The sequence below is a fragment of the Heliconius melpomene genome, chromosome 21, assembly GCF_056956725.1.
Source record: "Heliconius melpomene rosina isolate 202511_hmr_F chromosome 21, ASM5695672v1, whole genome shotgun sequence".
NCBI classification, from domain to species: Eukaryota; Metazoa; Arthropoda; class Insecta; order Lepidoptera; family Nymphalidae; genus Heliconius; species Heliconius melpomene.
In genome coordinates this window covers 4,161,303-4,184,178 of record NC_140409.1, presented here as the reverse complement: position 1 = coordinate 4,184,178, position 22,876 = coordinate 4,161,303, and the positions used below count along the sequence as shown (strand labels likewise).

At 32.8% G+C, this 22,876-nt stretch overlaps 1 protein-coding gene across 2 annotated transcripts in view; it reads right to left on the bottom strand.

Annotated features, from left to right (window-relative positions):
• Positions 1-6,441: 6,441 nt before the first annotated feature.
• metro (membrane palmitoylated protein 7-like protein metro) overlaps positions 6,442-22,876 on the bottom strand; it is a 38,215-nt gene continuing 21,780 nt past the window's right edge. For both annotated transcript variants that reach the window (XM_085206507.1, XM_085206508.1), the window contains 3 exons: positions 16,752-16,922; positions 15,664-15,836; positions 6,442-15,481 (listed from right to left, as the gene is read on the bottom strand). In XM_085206507.1, the coding sequence (XP_085062633.1) occupies positions 15,305-15,481; positions 15,664-15,836; positions 16,752-16,922 (521 nt within the window). In that variant the 3' untranslated portion in view covers positions 6,442-15,304. The remainder of the gene's footprint in view (positions 15,482-15,663; positions 15,837-16,751; positions 16,923-22,876) is intronic.

Below are 22,876 nucleotides of genomic sequence, written 5' to 3'. Positions count from 1 at the left end.
CATTAATGGACGTTAATGTCCACTTTAAAAGCTAATAATTTAATATTAAAAAGTTAGTTTTAAACTAAAACGACATCTTTATTAAGTAATCTAAAAATGGGAGTTTTTGTTAGTTGAACAGGTATTTTTTTCTATTTACCTATACTGTAACCGGCATATAAGATTAGCATTATCGAACTAATAAATAAATACATTGGCAAAATCATCAAGAGGAGGTAACAGGTGCAAACTAATAAATTTGTAATGGTATTTCAAATAGAACATTTTTATTCGTTTGTTCTCTCGCACTTAAACACTCATAAGATATTTTATTTTTAAAATACTTTTTAACAGCTACCACACATATACCTACATATGTATTTTTTTTAAATGAAGCCTACTATTAAACACAGAAATAAATGAATATTATGAATTTAGTTAGTCTGCTATTTGTAATTCACGGGGAATATTTCTCTTTCTTTTTTCAAATATAGTTAGAACAAATTCACATATACATGGTACAAGCATCTATTATGTAATATAGTAGGTATTCAATTGTGGGGGTGTATTGAATACTATATTATTTTATGTAAAGGATATCAAAATGGGACAAGAGGAGACATATAACTATGAACGTATATTAATACAAACAACAAAATCTTAGTATATAAATAATGTTAAGTTTATATAAAATCTATGAACATTTTTAGATAACATTACATTTATATTAATGCGCCCCAGGTATTTCTCGCCAAAAACTACTAATGTCGTTAAAAGATGATTGAATTTCAGCAACATCAGATGAATCTATATTGTCAGAATTGATCTGAAAAATAAATGTTATATTAAAAACTAAATATTTCATATTGGAAGTAAGTAAAAAACGAGCAATATATCTCTCTCTTCTCTACCTTCCTTCTTCTATTAAGCTACTATAAAGTTATAAATTATAATTAGAAACAACAATAAATGAAAACAAAAAGCTATACTATCCTAACTAATTTATTTGGTCTAATTGAAATTAGCGACGTCAAGCCCCATCTGTACCTAGTAGTACACTTAAGACTTAAGAGAATAAAGCTTTTATTAGAAAGAAAGGATTTTGTAGAAAGGAAAGATGGCAGCACAGTAAGCGAAAATGCCATAGTCTCCTAGACATGTCCTCACTGACTCAGGTAAGACGTACAGCCGTAACCCTTGATGATGGTAACGTGAAATTTAGAAAGATGATTATTTTCATATTCTGAACATCCACAAAGAAGGGATTTTGAAAAATTTTAACCCTAAAGGGGTGAAATAGGGGTTGGAAGTTTGTATGGATTTTTTTTTAATCAGCACCGATTTTTATAAAATATGAAATTCAGACTCTTAAAAATATTTTATTGAACACGTGTTTCACGGTTTATTAGAATTTACCTCTAAGGGTGCTAAAAAGCAGGCGAAGCTGCGCACGTCCTCTAGTATGTATACAAAACTAAGCTTCATAATAAGGATATTTTTTTATAAAAAAAATAAAATGATTATATTAAAGTGAAACAATATTATATTCCTTACCATAAATAGTCTCTACTTAAAAAATATTAATTGTGTACGGTATGGTGGCAATTGGATATATATAAATATTCTTATGTGATTCTATAATAACAAAATATAAAAAAATACGGCAAGATTTTAAAATATTTTATATGTTTGATTTTAATAAATATAATATACTAGCGGCCCGCCCGCGGTTACACCCGCGTGAACTATGTTATTATTAATTTCTGTCTCCATGACTACGTCCTAGTGACGTCTATGCAAAATTTGAGACTCCTAGCACTTGTAGTAACGACGTTTCATACAAACTTTCGACCCCAAAAACAACCCCTTAGAAGTCGAATATTGCAAATTCCCGTCTTAGCGAGCACCTACGTCCTAAAAAGTAACACCTAAGCAAAATTTGAGATTCCTAGCACATGTAGTTTCTGAGATTTCGTGATGAGTGAGTGACCTTTCGATTTTATATATATAGATTGACAATTGATGTATTGCGACACAGATAATAATTGTAATATACAACAAACGTTTCAGTTTCATCCCGCTAGATGACGGAGGCTTGGTACAGCCCCACACCATGTTTTCTTATCAAAAGAAAAGCGTTTAAAACTAAATGTTTTTTTTTCACTAAAAATAGTAGATATTTTAAATAATTTTAAATTTTGATGTAAATGCAATAAGGAAATATCAAATGTATTTTCTTATTACGATTTTGCTTACCAATTTTAAAACTTTTAAATGTAAATAAAACGTATATTTTATTATTATATAATTATAAAGTAACTTTCAATGTCTATTTTTTATTATTGTGAGGTATGCTGTTGGAAGTTAATCTTGACCTTTGTTTACTCTAAAAATGTTGTCCTTACCGTTTTGTAAGGCTCCATTCCATTCCTTCTAAAATTTAGCAGAGTGACAGGTCTCTGTCTTCTTTCGAAGGGTTCAAATACTCTCTGTAAGAAATGTTTAATATTTATTTGAAATATTTTACATTTTCTTTAAATAAAACAGAAATAACATGGCAGCTTACTATAAGCGCTAATTACAATATTTTTAACAAAAATTTGCTAAATACCTTTTCAAAAAACGGGTCAAACCCATAATACATAGGTTTTGCAAGTTTTGTGATAAAATGCCGTGGTCTGGGAGCAACTTGATAAGATGTTATATCATTGGCCTGCCTTGAAAACTATGTAAAAAGATAAATAATTATTTAATTAAAAATATATTTAGAAATAGAAATAGAAAAAACTTTATTGCACACAGAAATTAAAAAAAATTAAAAAATAAAATATAGATAACCGAAAATAAAACAATATCTCTTACAGGCTTGTGAAGTAAAGGACTTAAACTTAATAAAGAAATGGGAATAACGTTATAGTGCACAATTAGAATAAATAAAATACAGTAATAAAATAATAATGAATATACACATACATACATATATACCTATACATATCGGTTAATTTAATAAGTATTCTAATAAAAAAATCTTACTATTGAGGCTGGTCGGTAAACCCATAATGATTTTAATTCAGGATTGCTCTCCCAAGTATCTGGAGTAGACACATAATCACTGGAAGGTATTCTGGTGGATGTCTTTCGTACATCTTTGACATCGTCAGTCGCTGAAAAGAATAAACACTTCTGAATATTTTCAATACAAGAACTATTTTCAATATTAAATAAAATTTTATATAGATTATAATGTTACGATTAAATCAGTACACTGTGACACGACGGGATAAAATGATGAATAATGTAATATTCCTATTGTAGCTATATATACGTTCATCTTTATAACTCTCTGCTTATAATTGTATCACTAGTTACGATCGAGTAGATAATGGAAATCAGCACAAAATACCGACAGACATATTTATACCAAGGAATAATTACTTCTTCGAACATACTGTTTACCTTTGCACGAAGCGACGGAGACTCCTTGGAAGGCGTAGTGTTGGCTTTCATTCAAAACAATTCGTATTACCAAACAGAGTTCGACTAACATATTTATCTGATCAGTGTCCAGGTAGAGAAACGACTGCAGACAATAGTCTCTTAAAGTAAAAAAGCAAACATAATTTTTCATGCAGTAATTCCAAAATATTTAGTATTTGTATAATATAATGGATGATCTAATTTTATTGTGAAGTAACTATCAACAGTATTGAGACTTCTAGTTTGAATGGAGACAAAAGGTTCTTACTAAATTGTAGGTACTGATATTTTATATGAATAGACAGAAGGATTTTTCATATTATAAAGTTAAAAAATATTTAATATTCGCTAAATAAGGCCTTCTCTATTAATTATTAAAACACAGTATCATAAAAAATAATTTATTTTCTGAAACTTAAGGCTATCTAGTATGTTCAAAATTTCTTAGAATTGTTCATTCGTGTGAGCCATCAAAAATATCCGAAAAAGCATTACATGGAGGGCGGTTGCAAGGCCTTCTCTGTTCCTCGAGTTCCCCAGGTGCGCATCTTCCAGAGACACAAAGACGTCGGCGCGATATCGTACCGTCTCCACAAGTGACAGAACATCCGCCCCATTTACTCCATCTACTCCACAGCTTTCTCCGTTCCATGACAATTTGGTTATTGACTAAAAATGAATAATATAAGTCAGTTGTTCCATTTTCACACAAGGAAATAAAATATTTAATATTTTAATATCCGCGCTCTGGTAACAAGGCAAACAGGGCGCTGAGTTCCGCCACTGAACACCATACTGTCTCCAGAATTTGGCGGAAGGTAGAAAGCAGTCTTAATTGGAACGGAGTGCCTTAACAGGTTCCCTCTGCCTACTCTGCCATGTGCGGAATAGTGTGTGAAGAGTTCAGTTCAGTTAATTGTTATATTTGTCGACATTTATTATAATACACGTAACAACCATTGACGACACCACCAAATAAAAAGTTATCATATTGAATTAAATAATTTTACCATTGCCTATACTATTAGTATGCTTAGAAGACCAGTAGAAAGGTACAAATCGTGGTTTTTTATGCTTTACTTCTAAGTTATTCTTGCCTAATTGTTCTTCACGCACCAGATCTACAAGCTCGTACGGTCTAATTGTTAGTTTACTATCAAAATCATCGTCGAAATCGTCAGACAACATAAAATCTAAAGTAAATGAAAATAATATAATAATAGTAAAACGTATAAAAACCATCAAGAGAATGATCAATCAAAACAATTATTTGACATTTTTAAAATGTCAAAATATAAATACATTCAATTTTTTATTATATTTATGTGTTAAATACCTACTATTATTTTAATCTAGATCTCAGGTTTGATAACTTTTGAAAATAGTGCGGAAGCCACATTCACCCATAGGTAGTACCTACTATCATTAGGTACCCACCTACCCCTTGTCAATGTTAGGATCATTGAAATATATAAATATATATTTTTTTGCTAGGCGGCATTTGGGAACCTCCGTCACATTTTTGAATCGTCTGTCCGACACTGCCTAAAGACAAAAGTCTTCAATCAGTGCGTCCTACCTGCCATGATCTACGTAGCTGAAACGTGGACACTCACCGTAGGGCTGGTACATCAGTTCAAGGTAGCTCACCGTGCGATGGAACGCGCAATGCTCAGAGTTTCTCTAGCAGATAGAATCCGCAATGAAGCGATTCGCCAGAGAACCAAACTCACTGACATTGTACGAAGAATCAGCACGCTGAAGTGGACCTGGGTCGGCCACGTGTCCAGACGTACCGACGGTCGATGGAGCCGATACGTGCTAGAGTGGAGACCGCGAGTAGGCAAGCGTAATGTTGGACGCCCTGCAGCACGATGAACAGACTATTTAAAGAAGATGGCTGGCACCGGATGGATGCGAGAAGCCCAAGACTGGGATGGTTGGCGTTTGATGAGGGTGGCCTACGTTCAGCAGTGGACGGCGATAGGCTGATGATATATATATATTTTTTAATACCTACTATATATTTTTTTTATTTTAATTACATTATCATTCTTCATTTAGATTATAAATGTCAACGGGATAATAAAAAAGGTAGTAAATGTGAAACTAACACAAATTACTTGTTACAAAAGCTGTTCCATCAGTTGAAATAACACGCTTTTATTAAACCAAGCTTAACTTTAGCCATTTCCAACTATTTCATATCGCCATACAATTTGGCTATTTAGAATGATTAATCTGGTCTGATGATCACGCTCCAATATGAGAGGCAAAACGATAGGATTTTTATAGTAAAACTATGTTTAGGCTCATTATGTAACAAATAAACTTTGACAGTTACCTATTTCTACGTATTTTTTTCTCATGATACAATTTAAAATTCTGCATTACTTGCAAGCATCAAGTGCAGGTGGTTTGAAGTAGATCTTTTAATAAGGGCTTCGTGGCGTTATGTGTCAGCTCTTGCTCTTTGGAGCCTACCCAGATAGCGAACAAGCAAATAAGTAAGATATACTTCATTATATCTACTAATGCACGAATTTATAGTACCCAACAGAACAATTTTCCAAACTGAAAACTTTTCAATTTTTTAAATTGCGATCCAATTTTCTGAACCAAATAGTGAGCATTCATGTTATGGTTGTCACAATCAGCCTGCTGCGGCTACAGTATCTTCAATCGGTCTTTTTTTTATTATTATTATTGTAGATAGGCAAGCATTTGTCCGCTATCTCACCTGACGATGCATCAGCTATGACACGATGCACAACTTTTGCGTTTAAGTGTGCTGAGATAGAAATAAAAGTAGAACGCCACATTGCAGTGAATAGTACAAACAATAATAAACTACTGCTTAGATAAAAAAACAAATTTTCTTTGCATTTAACTAACAAATGACATATCTAATTTTGGACTCTTATAAAAATCAAACACTCAGTCAACAATATACATAGGGAGTTGGAAAGTAAAGAAAAGATCATATATAATTTTTCGATTTATTAACAGCCAGGTGACACGACATAAACGACTGCCACATTTGTAACGGCTATATTGAATCATTCTATAATTGTCAAAACAAAGATCTTCTACATACTTCCAATTTGGTATTTCACGCTTCCCGCCGCCGCGCCGTTACAAATGCGATTACATACATAGGTAATACAACATAGTTTATAAGAAATATTATATTATTACATTTATTAATTTTAAACATGACAGGTAATGATTGCGCGTGGCGTATGAAACGTTACAATAATAATTTAAAATATCATACCTTAAACTATTTTAAATATAATAAGATTAATGAGAATAATAATTTACTTTATAATAGTGAGATTCAGTAGTAGGTATAACTTTAACGACAGGAAAGCAAAGAGTTGAAGATGGCCAGATGTTAAGAGAAAATTGGCGCAATTTACACTGATTGTATACTTGGAATTTTAAATTTATATAATACTGACTCTCCCATCTTATGTGTTAACAAAATCGTCCACTACCCCTCTTATATGTCATTGCGACTGGTGGAAAGCCCTTTGGTTACGCCTTCCCTGTTTCAAACGACAGGCAAAATGGCGACCAAAAGTCAAAGTTCAAGTCTATAATATTAAACTTTCATTACAGAACGAGCATTGAATAATTTAATAGCCAGGAGTGCAAGGATCATGTCACAATATTTGAACACAGTATAAATTAAAACCTCAAAGTGCTTTAGGCCTTAATTTTAACAATAATATTGCAGCCATGATAGCCACTTTGAAAGCCATGAATGAATATGAAACATTAAGACAACAAGACAATTTAAGCATAGATTTTGATTTTCGCGTCTAATGTTGACTAATGTATGTGTAAAAGTATTTTTTTTCTATACATTAAGTAAATTTTGATGATTTTAATTAAATTTATTGTTCTTGTGATTGATAATTTGAAAATGGGATAAGAATGGATAAGGTTTGACTTATGGCTAGTTAAGACTAGTTAGACCTCGGTGGTACAAGTTTCAAATAATAAAGCATCATAGCATTGAATGCCCAAAAAATACTTATACATGGAAAAAATATAATTAAGACAAGATTTTGCAATTTATGTAAATCCAGCTTTTCTTTCTAGTAACTCCACAAGTACGTAATACATTTTCAAGTTGGTACATCTCATATCCTGCGCATTATCGCTAATATTTGAACTGAATAATATTGGAAGGTGGAACTAGACCCAAATATCTCTATAAATAACCAAAGGGTTATTTATAAAATTTGTATTTTTTTCAGTTCATTTAGTCATGTTATTTTGCATGCTTTTCCTAAGCGAGATAATGGTAGACCAGATAGCTTTATCCTCATAAATTGCTGAATCTCGATGAGATCATGAAATAATCACAATGTAATGTTAATACTAAGACAAGCTACAAAGGACAGCAGTGACGCTAAACACAATATTACTATACACACGTACAAAGTCGTCAGCTATTCTAAAGATATTCATACGTATTTAATATTTCCACTCAAAATGTACTCCAATAACCAACCTTAACTAACAACACATTGACAATAATTTAAAAACATCTTTCTACATATAATATAACATTGTCCAAAAAAGTTTTCTTAATATCTACGTAATGTGATTAATTTGAGCCCCAAAAATTATGCTTTATAAATACTAATATAAAGAACGATACATTTTCTTGAACCAGCCTTATTATTAATATAATATAATTATTATATATTATACCACGTTACATTATGAGAGACTATACTGTATCGTAGACAAACGTGTGCTGGTACGTGCACAAAATTTGTATTAATCTAATTATTGGTATTATGCTAAAAAACATTCATTATATATGCGATACTCAGAGTACATGCCATTATTTTAAACCTAGCACTAAATTGTAAAATACTGACTTCCCGAAGAAATATTTTGTTCTAGGGGAAGAAAGTAAAGAAAAGTAGCGCAGAAAGAATTGAAAATTCCTATAAGTATCTTTAACTACTATAATAGAGAGAGTGACGGTCGAAAATGGCGCAATTAAATCTTAAAGAAAATAACATAATGTCAGATATAAATGAACAAAATTGTTAAAGAAATATATAACATTCTTTCTGTTCTTCCCATATGTTTGCATTTCAATGGTAATTTAGTAGCCATAAATCCATCCATCCTCATTCGTCAAGATACTCGTTATTCGCCGTTCGACTTTACTCTAGATTCTAATCTTAATGAGAAATTCACCTCTGTCATGAGTTAACAAATAAAGAATATTGAAACAATTCAAATTCAAATAATAAAAGTTACAAATGTCATAAAAGAAACGATTCGATAACCGCGAAAAATATTTATGCAAATAATAATAATGAGGAATTAGGGATAGAGAAATCACGTGCCAAAGATAAGATAATCTAATAATCCTATGCACTTAGATACTAAACAGATAGGTACATGATGGTAGTTACTACTTAATTTTAAGAATGGGAGCACAGATCGGACGATCAATCCGAGAAATCCTTAAATCTATACATAATATACTATTTCCTATACTAAACTAAACCTAACCATGAGAGAATACAATAATGAGAGATGAAATAAAGATAGATATAGATGAATATGAATGGTTATAATGGATGTTAACATAACAAAAATCGAAAGCATTCCTATCCTAAATTAACAATATATATTTTCTAATATTTGATAAATTTCTTGCTATTGCAAATGTAAGACTTACAACACACCAACACCGTACCGTAGCTGATGTCCGAGCATTTTCCAAACAGTGACAGCGGTAAAGTTAGACGCAGTACGCCATAGCTCTCGTAGTATCGATATTGGTGTGCACTAGTTTTTATATTTAATCTGTCAGCAAAGGCACGATGTGTTGAGCACGGATGACAAAAAGCAGTTCGTTAAATACGCGACTAACAAAATAGACATGCGTTAGATGTTAATCATTGCGGTTAGTTCTGTCTGCCTAAAATATAAAGAATAATGCTTACCCGAGAATGAATTAAATATACTTAAGCTACCGCTTATATTAATTGATTATATTATATTATATTGTGAAGATAATGTCAAAACCTAGATATCGCATTACAAATTTAAAAGAAAAATACTTAAAAGAATATTGTATTTGAAGGTAACAAATGAAATATTGAATTAATACGTAAAATATATAACAAATACAAACCATAAACAGGTATATAATAATTTTAAAATAAATTACACAATATAGGTTTATCAAAAAAATTTAGTGATATGAACTTAATTTAAGCTAGCATATCAGACCACGGTACTGACCCCATCATACATATTCATTGGATTTCTTCTTCAGAAATATTTAAACTTAGTCCTTACAATTTAAAATTCGAGTATATAAAAATAAATCTCTGAAACTACTCATAAAATTCTAATACTAATTAATAATAATACCTACATAAATATACTTAGTAAAACGCGGTTTAATTTTATAATATTGAGTTTTCAATGATCCAGCATGTGACTTAAAATTAATGCAGAACCATATTTTTAAGAGTTATTGAAATATTATTTATATTAATACTAAGAATTAATCTATAGTGCTGGACCAAGGAAAAGTAAATCCCTAAGTAAGACTTAATATTATATATAGGTCATTAGCCAACTTTTCTTCGTTCTTAGATCCATTGCCGAGTTAAATTAGTATACCGAAATGATTAAAATATTTCAATTTAATACATAAATAGAGAAATTAACATAAAGAAATGAACACGACGTCGTCGTCGATCTGTATAAAAATAATTAAAAAAAATAAATTATGGAAAAAATATTGTCTCTGTATTTAATAAAAGATAACAAAACGTTTGAATTTCATAAACCAAAAGCAATTAAATATAACTTTTAACAAAATCGACGTCGCGAGCATTGTCATTAGTACGCTTGTGTGCGAAGTATACGTCTTATCCGTTGTAGTGCTTTCGATACTAAATATGTCCGGCAATAAAAAAAATGTTGACAGAGACATAACGGTGTCTACTGTAAGTGTCCACAGTCCGTGTTTACTTAATCTAAGTGTCGATTGTCCGTGCCTTATCTAAGTGTCATCGGCCGAGTGTCGCGCGTCGTCATAGGGTTGTATTAAATAGTATTAGCCTAATTAAAAACTATCACCTTCTTGCACAAATGTCACCTAAAGAATCAAATGTACCGAACATTCGATTCCGATAAACTACAAAAGTAAAATTAATACAAATACAAATAAATTATAATTTATTAAAACTTAACGGTACACGGATACGTAAAGATAAAGACCACCTGAATATATCGGAAATGTCACAATGAATCTGAACATCTCTGGGTACCGAAGATGAGATGGACAGATATCATTAAGAGACTTGAACGCCTACAACTTTTCCGCTCACGATGCGTCCAGTCAAGCGAAGTGGAGACAAAAGACGAGGAAAGCAGATCCCACCATCAGATGGGACTAGTAGTGCAGTGGAGAGAGAGATTAAAACTTAACGGTAAAATTCGTTGACTTCCGATTAAGTTGTTCGAAATAAAGAAAAGTCCGGAACAACGCTTATCCAGAAAACAAAATCCATCAATACTAAAACATAAAATTAAGAAAGAAATTTATAGAAAATATTACGAATATCAAAATAAACGAATAAGTTAAAGAAAAAATTAAGTAAATATTTATTATGCATAAAGTAAGAAACGCACAAAAATCTCTACTGCGTTTTCAAATTTCGTCGATCACGATTTCTAATCTAGCGAGAACTAACTATTCGTGTCGACTGTTTTTGGTATTTTGGATCAGCTTTTTTTTAAAAAATCTATTCGCTTTTTCGAGTCCGTTCGCGTCAAATATAAAAGAGTCGAGTTATATAAAAAAAAAGTACGAGGTATAAACATAAACCGAAAACTATAGGCATTCCGCAATTTAAAACAATTCTAAATAAATACCTAATATAGCATAGTAATGAAGGAATCATCAAGAAATCAATTAGTTAAATCACATAGCAACATCGAAGATAGAAGTAACAAAAAAAAAATATCGTTCAAAATAAACGAGCTTAAAGGACACGCGATACATGACAAAATAGAAATAGAAAGAATGTTCTTTCTCAATCAAAATGTATTTTTAATACTGAAATACGGAATGCCTGCAATACTTCACAATAGTGTGAGGCATCGCCGAAGAGGAATAGATGAGTATAATTGATATTAACACCGCGGAGTGACGTCATCCCGGCGTCCAGATGATGACGTCACAGGACGCTGTGGGGACGTATTACTCATTCGACGGATGAGCCTCTCGTGGCCAGTAATGGAGTTGGCTGTCTTGCATTTCTATCGAGACACATGTATAAAGAATTAATAGGTTGTGTCGACGGTAGAAATGACAAGATGGTGGTACCAACCCAGTCGGCCATTTGCACGTAGGACCTTAAACGACATCCAAACGAAATCCAATATAAAAACTATTTTAATGATTACGCCATAAATAATAAGTATTGAACCAAAAGTGATGGAATTACATCATCTATTCCACTCTCTTACTTAACCTATATTTCGATTAACCTAACTTATTAAGTAAATATAGTTCTTCGGATCTTAGGCATATCTTATGCTAATATTATCCTAAATTAAAATAAGATTTTTTTGGATTTTATATGTTTTTTGTAACGAATTATCTTAACCTAATCTAAAAGTGGAGACTGAGCTTGACCGTCAGAAAGAGATATATTTATGGAGGGGGACATAGTAAACATAAAGGAAGATAGAAGATTTAGTGTGCCATATCACTCGCCCATACAAATGAAATTACCAATATAATAATTTAATATAAATTAACTTCAATACAGAATATAATACAATAAAAGACATAATATAGCTAAAAGGGCGTTTGATATGACACACTGGGATGCTACGACAGCCTGCACAGACACATCTGGAGCATCCATTCTCCTCCCCTCATATGCAATCACTGGGGATTTTGAAATTGAAAATATGGAAATGATATTTTGGATGGAAGTGACAGTGACTTATGTCATATCAATCGCCCCTGACATAAATGCAAATAAGTATGTAAAAATGTATATAAATGAAATTAATAATAATTTAAAGAGTCTTTGGTATGGCACTGGGATGCTACGACAGGTTGCACAGTTAGTTACATCTGGAGCATCCATTATCCTCCTCTCATATGCAATCATCACTGGGGAATTTGAAATTCGTAGTTCCGAATTATTATTGTTATTGGAAGTAATAGTGATTTATGTCATAGCAATCGCTCCTTACAAAAATGTAAATAAATAGCAAAACAATATATGAATAAATACACAAATAATACATAAAAGAAATTAGAGAGCGTTTGGTATGGCACACTGGGATGCTACGACAGCTTGCACAGACACACCTGGAGCATCCATTGTTCTCCCCTCATATGCAATCACTGGGGATTATGAAATTCATAGTGTGGAAGTGTTATACTCAATGGAAGAAAACGTGATGTCAAATCAAACGCTCTCTAGCCGACGTATGTTATATAGCAAGGCTTTAACTAAAAGTTTCTCTGGTGTATGGCACTCCTGTATGCTGCAATAACATTCCAAAACATCGCAGAAATATCCCCCACAATACACAAAACTATGAAAATTTACTACACTCATACCCCATCTCTGAAAACTTCCCAGATTAATAAGCGAATACTGATAATAAGCACGAATGATCCGAACAAAAGTATCAATTTCATGCAATCCCAACGCGAGGCGGCCTCTATTTAAAGCCTCCATGAAAAAATTGCATTAATAAAGAAAATTTTAATTTAAATGAAATAAATTATTAATTTAAACAACAATATGAAATAAAATCAATAGATCGATTTTAAAATTTCCTTTCCTAGAAACCGACACTAAATCCGAATATACAATTTTATTTTCTCACTACCATTATATCAACTTCCTTTATCAATATAAAAACAAAAACAAATAATGTCGACTTTCTTGAAATAAATAATATATTTAAGTTAACGAGTTAACAAGTTATAATGAGACAACAAGTCGATGAGTATTTCCTTACACAATCGATATTTACGTTTCATCACGCATAACACGATGTCCACAACTCTATTTAAAATGGCGCCTTCTTGCCCGCCGGCTACGAATACCTAATGTCATATATCTAAATAAGTCTCCAATATAATCTAGAAACTTCTCTACGAATATAGTTAAAGGGGGAATTATATTAAACGATTTAATGTAATCGCAGGTGACTCTAACTTAACGGGTCGGTCGACCGCGGCAGTGCCGGACTTTACTATCTAATTATTACTTGAATGCTCGCGTTATTTCGTGTGTACAACTTACGATACTAAATATAATATAATTATTTTTAAATATTACAAACTAATTCAAGTATATTTAGTTTGCCCTTTTGTAGTTTCCGTTTATTTTTCACTAACCTACACGGATCATCGACCGATCTGCGATTAAAAAATATGAATATAGACGATGTCTAGGAAATATATAAAACGGAATTAAATTATTTATAAAGAAGCAAACATGGGTAACAAAGGAGGTCGACAAACATGCCCAAATCGATTTAATTAACTTCACTTTAAGAAAAAAAAATGTAATTCCATCATGTACCTCTAAGTTACGCTACATATTAATGTGTTATTATAGTGACAAAACACTTACACAAGGATTATATTATTCGACGATTGCCTTAACTATTAACGGACACCTCAGCTCCTGGGAACTCTCACGGTCGGCCTGTTACGGCCCGGAGTACATTCCACTAAAACTAACTATTTATAATATAAATGTTACATAATCACACGCGGGTGTGGAGGTTCAGCAAAATACTATAAAAACGCGAATTTAGTTTGCCTAGCGCAAATTCTAATATATTGTATAATGTCTATTTAAAATTTCATATAATAAACATATTATAATATAATATACAAATCATTGAACTATTAATGCAAAGGAAGACATACTGATTCAAATTATTTACTATTAAAATATGGATTCGAATGGAGACTGGGATTAATTTATTTAGCTTACAATGTATCGGTACAATTCAGTCGATAGTTTGTATAGTTCAATGGTTTGTATAGTTTTAGATCAATCGCTATCTAAAATACGATCCGTAACGATTCTATTATATAGACGTAATATAGATGTGAGTAAATATGTCTTATTTTAGCGCTGAAAACACTACACTAGTGGCAGCCAACATTTACACACTAGTGCAATAAGCTTCATAATATTATTGGGACATTAACAGGAAAATATGTAAAATCTTATCGATTGCTACATTTCTCCCGCACCTGGTCAAGGTAAGACAGCAGTGATCTAAAATGAAAGGAATTATAACTATCCTAAGCTTACCAACAACGATCCTATTTCTATTTTCCTTATAATCTATTACTTATACTTATGCCTTCACTTACATCTTAGACATATCTATTACTTATACTTATGCCTAATCATAAACCTAAGCTTATATCAATACTTATATATATACGCCGCTCCTGACCTACCCACTTGCTAACATTGACCTAATATGACCTAAACTGACCTAACCTAACCTATAAGGGCACATATATTGAGTAACGATAGCGCGAACTATCTACATATTTACAAAAAAAAAACGAGAAAAAACCTTAATAATAATAAACCCAAACTAGTAGAACTAATAAACAACGACAGTCATAGAATTCGGGTATTGTATACGAATTCTGCAAGTGTCTCTATGTACTCATAAATAACAATGATATAATAATTCTACATAAAGTTAACAAAAGTGACCAAACAATTTGACTAGAACCGAATTCAACAACAATACAACGATGCAAAACAGGGATGTCTCACTGCACCCAAGCCGCAGGCACCCACAGCGGCTCGGATTGCACCCGCCACGCCATTTTATGAAGTTGAGTGATCGCCGTCCCAAGGTCTTCGTTAACGATCTCCTCATCAAACATATAGCCGTATAAAAAATTTATCCTATTCGACGATCTTATGATATCCGCAAACTCTTCCTCCTAGAAATGATATTTAATATATTAATAAGTAATTTAAGTTTAAAAAGTCTTTTTGTAACTATATACTATTTCAAATTTAATTATTATTATATGTGTGCGTTCATGTGTGTGTGCCTGTGTATATGCATGTATGTCTAAAAATGGGTATTGGCTTGTGCATGTGTGTAGGTATGTATACTAACCGTAAAAGCTCTGGAACTCTCCTTGTCAAAAGTCGAACGAGCATTAGCAGTTGTCCTAGTTTCAATTAGTCTCTCTAGTGGTGGTGGTTTGATAAATACAATATGTGGTTTAAGCCGTGGTGTTCGTAGCATCTTCAAGGCCTGCCAGTGGGGGCTCAGCACACAGACACGCCCTACAAAATATATCAGGGTTTACCTTTGATGGCAAAAACAAAATAATAAATAAATAAATAAATGCTTATTTCAGTAATTAAATGGTTACATTATATTGAGTTGAGAATAAATAATAATATTTATAAAAAGAAATGAAGTAAATAAAAAATAATAAAAACTAAAAAAAAAAACTTTTATAAACTATAGAATATTCTCGCAATGGCTACTGTTATGTCATATCGCAATATGGCGTCGATCAATGATGCAGACGCTAGCATTAAAATGCGCCTGCGCCGTGCACCACCGAGGACAAAGAGATGTGCCAGGCGCATGTGCAGCGATGCAGATATTCGCATGCGCAGATGCAATTCTGCATCTGCAGTGGCAGTGGGCATGCGCAGTCAAATATGCATGGGCGTATAGGTCAGGGAAGGGGAAGGAGGGAATATACAGTTATCTCCCTTCCCCACCACTTTTACAGAAAAGATAACATAAATATTATTAATATTTAATAATATCATTATTTGATTCTTTATCAATCGATAATATTCATCTTTAAGCAAATATACACTACTACTAGGGACCACGCCCTGGGAGAAAACCCTCCTCCCCTCCATTCCCCCCTCTATACCCATTTTTTCCCGTTTTTCTGACGTACACTGCTCACTCTATATCTAACTGTGCACTGTATTTAATTACAAAATTCATCGCGATGCACCTAGCCTTAGCATCAATTATATTTTTAAGTTTTCAGCAAAAAAGTAAAAAAAAATATAAGCAATATTTAAAAATAAAACAAAATATATAAAAAAAATAAAAATAAATTAATATTATGCTGCGGAGCATGTATATGATTTATCTTATACACAACATTAGATATTGAAAATATTTGATATAAAAAAAAACATGAATACAATTTAAGAAAAATTGTTTACCTGAAGTTACTATGGCCTCCACACTTTCCGCTGATGTCCCATACAGATTTCCTTTATACTCTCCGTGCTCTATGAATTTGCCCTCAGAAATGTCCTCCTCCATTTTCTCACGCGTCACAAAAACATATTCCTTCCCATTTTGCTCACTTGGTTTTGGTGTACGAGACGTATCTGATTTGCAAAGTTATTAAAATTAAAATATTATAAGAACACATATTAAATTATACTAAGAACTTAAGACACGACCGAACTCAAGAAGAATCAAACTGAAAATGAGCCCTGGGAAGGTCGGCGCTAGCCACCTCAACGTTCGCGTTTGCGCTGTGCCTGCAGAGATTTCTGGAAACAACGGTGGTTGAGGGAGGTCGGGGCGCAAAATGGCCGGGTGGATAGGTAAGGGTGTATCGATTTTGCCAAAGAAACAGGTACACCCAATGTCAAGGGGTAGATTTGCCGATTTGTTTCTAAAGGTTATAATGTTAACCTTGATTATTTTCCTTGACGAAACGTTCAGAGCTCGCCAGTGTCAAGGTCAATAAAAAGAACTAAGATATAAAAGACTAAAATATAATAATGCTTAAACAAATTTCATATATTCATTTATTTATTTATTGTTATTTAAGTGTAAATAGGATGTTATACACTAAAGGAATTTTAATTTCCTTTTTAAGATGTTATTTGTTTTCGCTTGGAAAAATATGTGTTTTTAATAGAAATATTTGGTTATTTTATATCTAATTGGATGGTAGATACTCGCGCGCGGTTAACACCCGTTTTCCCGCGTCAATATTTAAATGAAAATATAATAATCTATATAATAATAATCACACATTATTTTGAGGAGATCCAACCTGACAAGATACTTTTATTTATTATTATCCAAACCCAAACTGACCAGATGTTAGTTGTTGTCAGTCGTCAACGATGCTTCATTGGAAACTGTCTAACGGTTGAGATGATAACCAATTGATAAAATGTTGGCAATAAGAAAATAAATTTGTCTTTTCGGTATAGTCAATTTCTTTAAAGGAGCGGAAAGTAGAATAGTCATAATACTTTCTCTGTAAAAGTCTCCACTGTGGTAGTAAGATACAGATTTATTTTTAATATTTATTTATTTATTTACTTACAGTTGTAACAAAGCTATTGTAATTATTTTAACGTTAATATTAACACGTAGCTGTATATTCTGCGTAATATGTTTTTCAATATTTTATGTTGGATTCGTAGGTTTTTAAATAATACTAATTCATTTATGGGATTTTCGCGATTGTTATTACATTTTAACATGTCAAATCATGTAAGGCAATAGAGTTGTGAAATTAACTATTCATTATAATAAAATATAAAAAATGATTAATTAAGGAATCATAAGATTCCTTAAAAATTGTGAATGCAAATATAATTTTCATTTTTATTTTTTTATATAAAATACAGAACTGGTTTTTGCGTCATATTATTCAATGTCCTTCCAAAGTCCTTGCCACACCTAAATATGGGAATATCACGCCATAAAATCAATAACTGCATCGGCTGTCTCCCTCAGAGCCCCCCCCCTAGCACCCTAGGTCACCTAGATGTTAGACATGCGCAAATTGCGAGCCCGGGCAAAGCTACCGTCTTTTCGACGCCATCTTGTTTAAAATATTAACACAAAATTAATAATTATTATTTGTTAAGGTATATTATAATATAATAAACTTGTATTACAAGCCATCACTCTATGCTATTCATCGCTTTATAGTCACGGTGACCACGATGGCTTATATGTTCGGAAGGTTAGATCGCGGGTTCCATCCCCATTTGGGGGGCTGTTCAACACACTCGATTTAAAACGGTTCCTCAGATTAAAGAAGCACTCTCGTTAAAGGCCAACAGTGTTATTGCAGTCACACGCTTGCGCCAATACGCCAGTAAGGCCTCATTTATTATTATTTACTTGTAAAACTATACTGAACTATGCTGAACTTATATAGTTTTTCCTAATTATACCTAACATTATTGTAAGTTCTTGGGGAAGGATAATTGTTTGAGTGTAAACGTGACGTTTGAGGGTTCAGGTCCGTTCGGGGGTATGAATTACTTTCATTTTCCCGCTTTGGTAACAAGACAAAGCGCACCGAGGCCAATAAGTTCAACTCACTACGAAATGTCTCAAAAATGAATTCGCAATATACTTTTTTACGATTAGGAACACGGCGGGACGGCGTAAAAGGTTTGCTGTAGAGCACATAAGAAAACGTAAAATTAACGTGTATGACTAAGCGAAGGTACCGCCGAATAAACTATAATAGAAGTCTGTAAAGAAATTTATATATTTCTTATAGATTTTGATAAGACATTAAAATTATTTGATTTTAGAATTGATTGCCTGAAAAAAATATAATAACAAAATCTATAAATCACCAAGGTATAGTATAGAATACCGAAATTATACAGAATGCCGGTAACATATCATATCTATACATATAAAATCGAAAGGTCACTCACTCATCACGAAATCTCAGAAACTACATGTGCTAGGAATCTGAAATTTTGCATAGGAGTTACTTATAGGACGTAGCTGCTCGCTAAGACGGGAATTAGCCATATTCGACTTCTAAAGGGTTGTTTTTGGGGTCGAAAGTTTGTATGAAACTTCGTTACTACAAATGCTAGGAGTCTCAAATTTTGCATAGACGTCACTAGGACGTAGTCATGGAGACAGAAATTAATAATAACATAGTTCACGCGGGTGAAACCGCGAGCGGGCCGCTAGTATAATATAATAAGAACCTCAGTGCGCTACTAGGTTATTATTTTATTGGAAATTATGGCCCAAATTATCGAAGATAAATCATTTGTGATCTTCTTCTTCTTCGTGTCAATGCTTGGAGAATTCATATCATATTTTGCCAGTATTATCATTTGTAATAAATATAAAGGTATAATGGTAAAGTCCACGCAACAGAAGTTGAGGGCAACTAATAAAAAAATGAGTACTATTAATAATACTTATTACTGTTGACTGTCAAGCATAATAAACCAAAATATTATAGTTTTTAAAAAAGTTCACTTTTACGTAGATAAAAACTTTAGCATTTAAATATCGTCAGGTACAAACGGATGGTGAAAATCAATAAGACATAACCAGCTGCCCTGCTCGTGGGCGCTGTCCAGGCAACCTAAGTACAAAGCATGCGCGTTGCTGCAGTAACCTATGCACGCAATAGATATGTATCCAGGGGGTGCCACCACCAACCCTAGATGGTTGCCATGGGACTGAACTTTGATGTTTGCAATATTTCACAGTACAAGTGAAATATTCTAATCTTTGCGTTAATCTACTCTCTCGTGACAACATCATGTATTTTCAAGTATAGTATATATAAATAGTTCAACGGACGGGTTATATCCGAATGGTGATTAAATAAAAATATATATTTATTTACTTCATTCTTTTAGATTTCAGTCATAGTCGTAAATGAAGCAAAAACAAACCAACAAACCTGTAGCGTTGACTAGATGTGGTTGTGATTAAACCTACATGTACCTGTACCTAAATAAAGAAAACTGACGTTAACTCTATTTCGATAAAATTATTAACTTAGTAATTATGAACCTTACCGCAGGGTAGGCAGAGGGAGCATAGTGTAATACACTCCGTTCCCCACTTTCTGCTGAGTTCTGAAGGCATTACGTATTGACTGGCAGAACTCAAAGCTTTTGCCTCGACACCAGAGCGAAGAAAATAATTGTAATATATCCTTTTTTATTTCCTCCTAAATAATAATCTTTAGTACCTAATTACTTCTTATTAGCTTCACGCAGTACCCTTCAAGGAGACAGAGGGAAACTAATGTTTATCGGAGTGTCCGTTTCCCACTTTCCATCTAATTCTCGAGACATTGCGTATTAGATGGCCGAACTAGCGAGCGAGAATATAGAAATATGAAATATTTCATTTTCTCGAGTGGGAATACAACCCGCAACCATCGCATTTACAATCACACACTTAAGCCACTGCGCCCCAATGGCCTCATTAAAGTGGCCAGTACGAACTGGCCACTTTAGTCACAAATTTCTCCTCTTTGGTTAGGAATTCTCAAGCCACTCAAATCCTGCCCTAAGGGAAAATTCGCCTAAAAACAGTTACTCTGGTCAGACCTGGCCATCAGAACGGCAGACGTCTATCAACAATGGCAAACGATGATGGAAAAGCTAGCTGCTAAACAACGGAAATTGGTCAATTGCGTTAAGACTCCGTTCCCCACTTTCCGCCGAATTTTGAAGACATTGCGTGTTGAGTGGCGGAACTCGACGCCGCGCTTTGCCTCGAAATCAGAGCGAAAAAATTGAAAAATAAATTTAGATAAAAATTTCATTTCCTCGAGTGGGGATTGAACCCACAACCGTCACATTACAGTCACACACTTAGGTAACAGGAATCTGCATAATCCAATATAGGGAAAAGAGGAGTATCTTATTATTTATTTTTATTATTATCTTTACCCTTCCCGTAGCAACAAAAGGTTTTCGGCTTAACTCCGCTATATGAGGAACCTATGTCAAAGAACTATCCATTCTGATACACGGATTTCTAAAACAAGTATCAAACTCTACCTTGCAATCATCAAACATTAAGTAAGGAAGTAGTCAAATTTGGAGTGTTGCTTTGCGTTACCGATGATGCAGGTACTAACAATGCTTTAGTTAAAATTGGTATGCCGTATAAAGTAAGATAAAGGAAATGGATGAATCCATTTTTGGGTGCGCGAATGATTTTTTTTATTTCGAAGGAAATCCTTTAAGGATTACAAAAAAAACATAATCTGATATTTTTCATGGGGTGATGTAGCTAAAACTATAAATGAAGCGTACAGCGTATAGCTGCTGTGAAATGTATTTCTACTGCTCATCTCTATATCCTATCCGTAGGGAACACATGACATTAACGTCTGCCTCATGTTAATTTCACAGCTGATCATAATACCGTTTCTGTTTTTCGTAGATATACGACGTTTTGATTTGATTGTTGCGTGTTAAATCAAGTTTATTAATTTTATCCAATAAGCTTTATATATATTATAATAATGAGTTATGTAAATGGGAAATTAGTCTAGGTCTGACTAGGTCTGTTAGTAACAAACTTCCAGAAGTCGAATCTGCGTAACACCTGAGATTTTAGGTGGTACTTTAGACTCAGGTATGTTTTATTTTTAATAAATAAAATACATTAAATTTATACTAAAATATTATGGAATGCGTTACTACAAAAAATTAGACAATCTACCTCTATAAACATTTAAAAAAAAAAAAGAGTCAAAAATTATTATCTTCGCATGGAGAGTTATCACTCTTTATTGTGTGCTAATTTATTTTTATTTTATTTCTTTGTTTTCTTATTTATTTAGTTATTTTTCGCGTCACTTTGCACCGCAATAGGCCCGCACTTTTAATTATACCCTTCCGGAATCTGGTTGCCTGGAAGAGATTACTTGTACTGATAAGGCTGCCTTTGTGCATTTTGTTTTAAGAATTTATTGTATTGTATCTTTTTAAGTGTGCAATAAAGACTTTTATCTATCTATCTTATGAACAACTGTTACAATCCAGGTAACATATAAAAAATAATGAGCTGCTGCCACAATAAAAGTTGTTGAGCCTAATGAGCATATTCCTTGATGAATTATAAAAATTGAAAATCTGGAACTTCTGATGAATAACCACTACGGCCCATCTAAAGCATAAAAAATAACAAAAGTTGTTAAGCATAATGAGTATTCTGCATTAACATAAAAGACGTTGAAGATCTGGTACATCTTATGAACAACCTTAACAATCCAGCTAAAATATAAGAAGTAATGAAATACCTTAACAAAAGTTGTTGAGTAGTGAGATTTTTGAAGAAACCAGCTGATGAACAACGAGATGCTGCCGTAGTAAAAGATGATCAAAAGCATTTTCTAACTATATCGTGGAGTGGGGTTAGAGTGAATCTTTGAGTTACATTAATCGAAACTTCTTTTTTTTTAAATTGAAATTACAGTTTCTAAAACCAATCCACGTGTTTGGTGTTGGCAAGATAGAACGTTGGTTTCGGCTATTACTCAAGCGCAGCAGAGGGAACCTGGGAACAGTGTTTT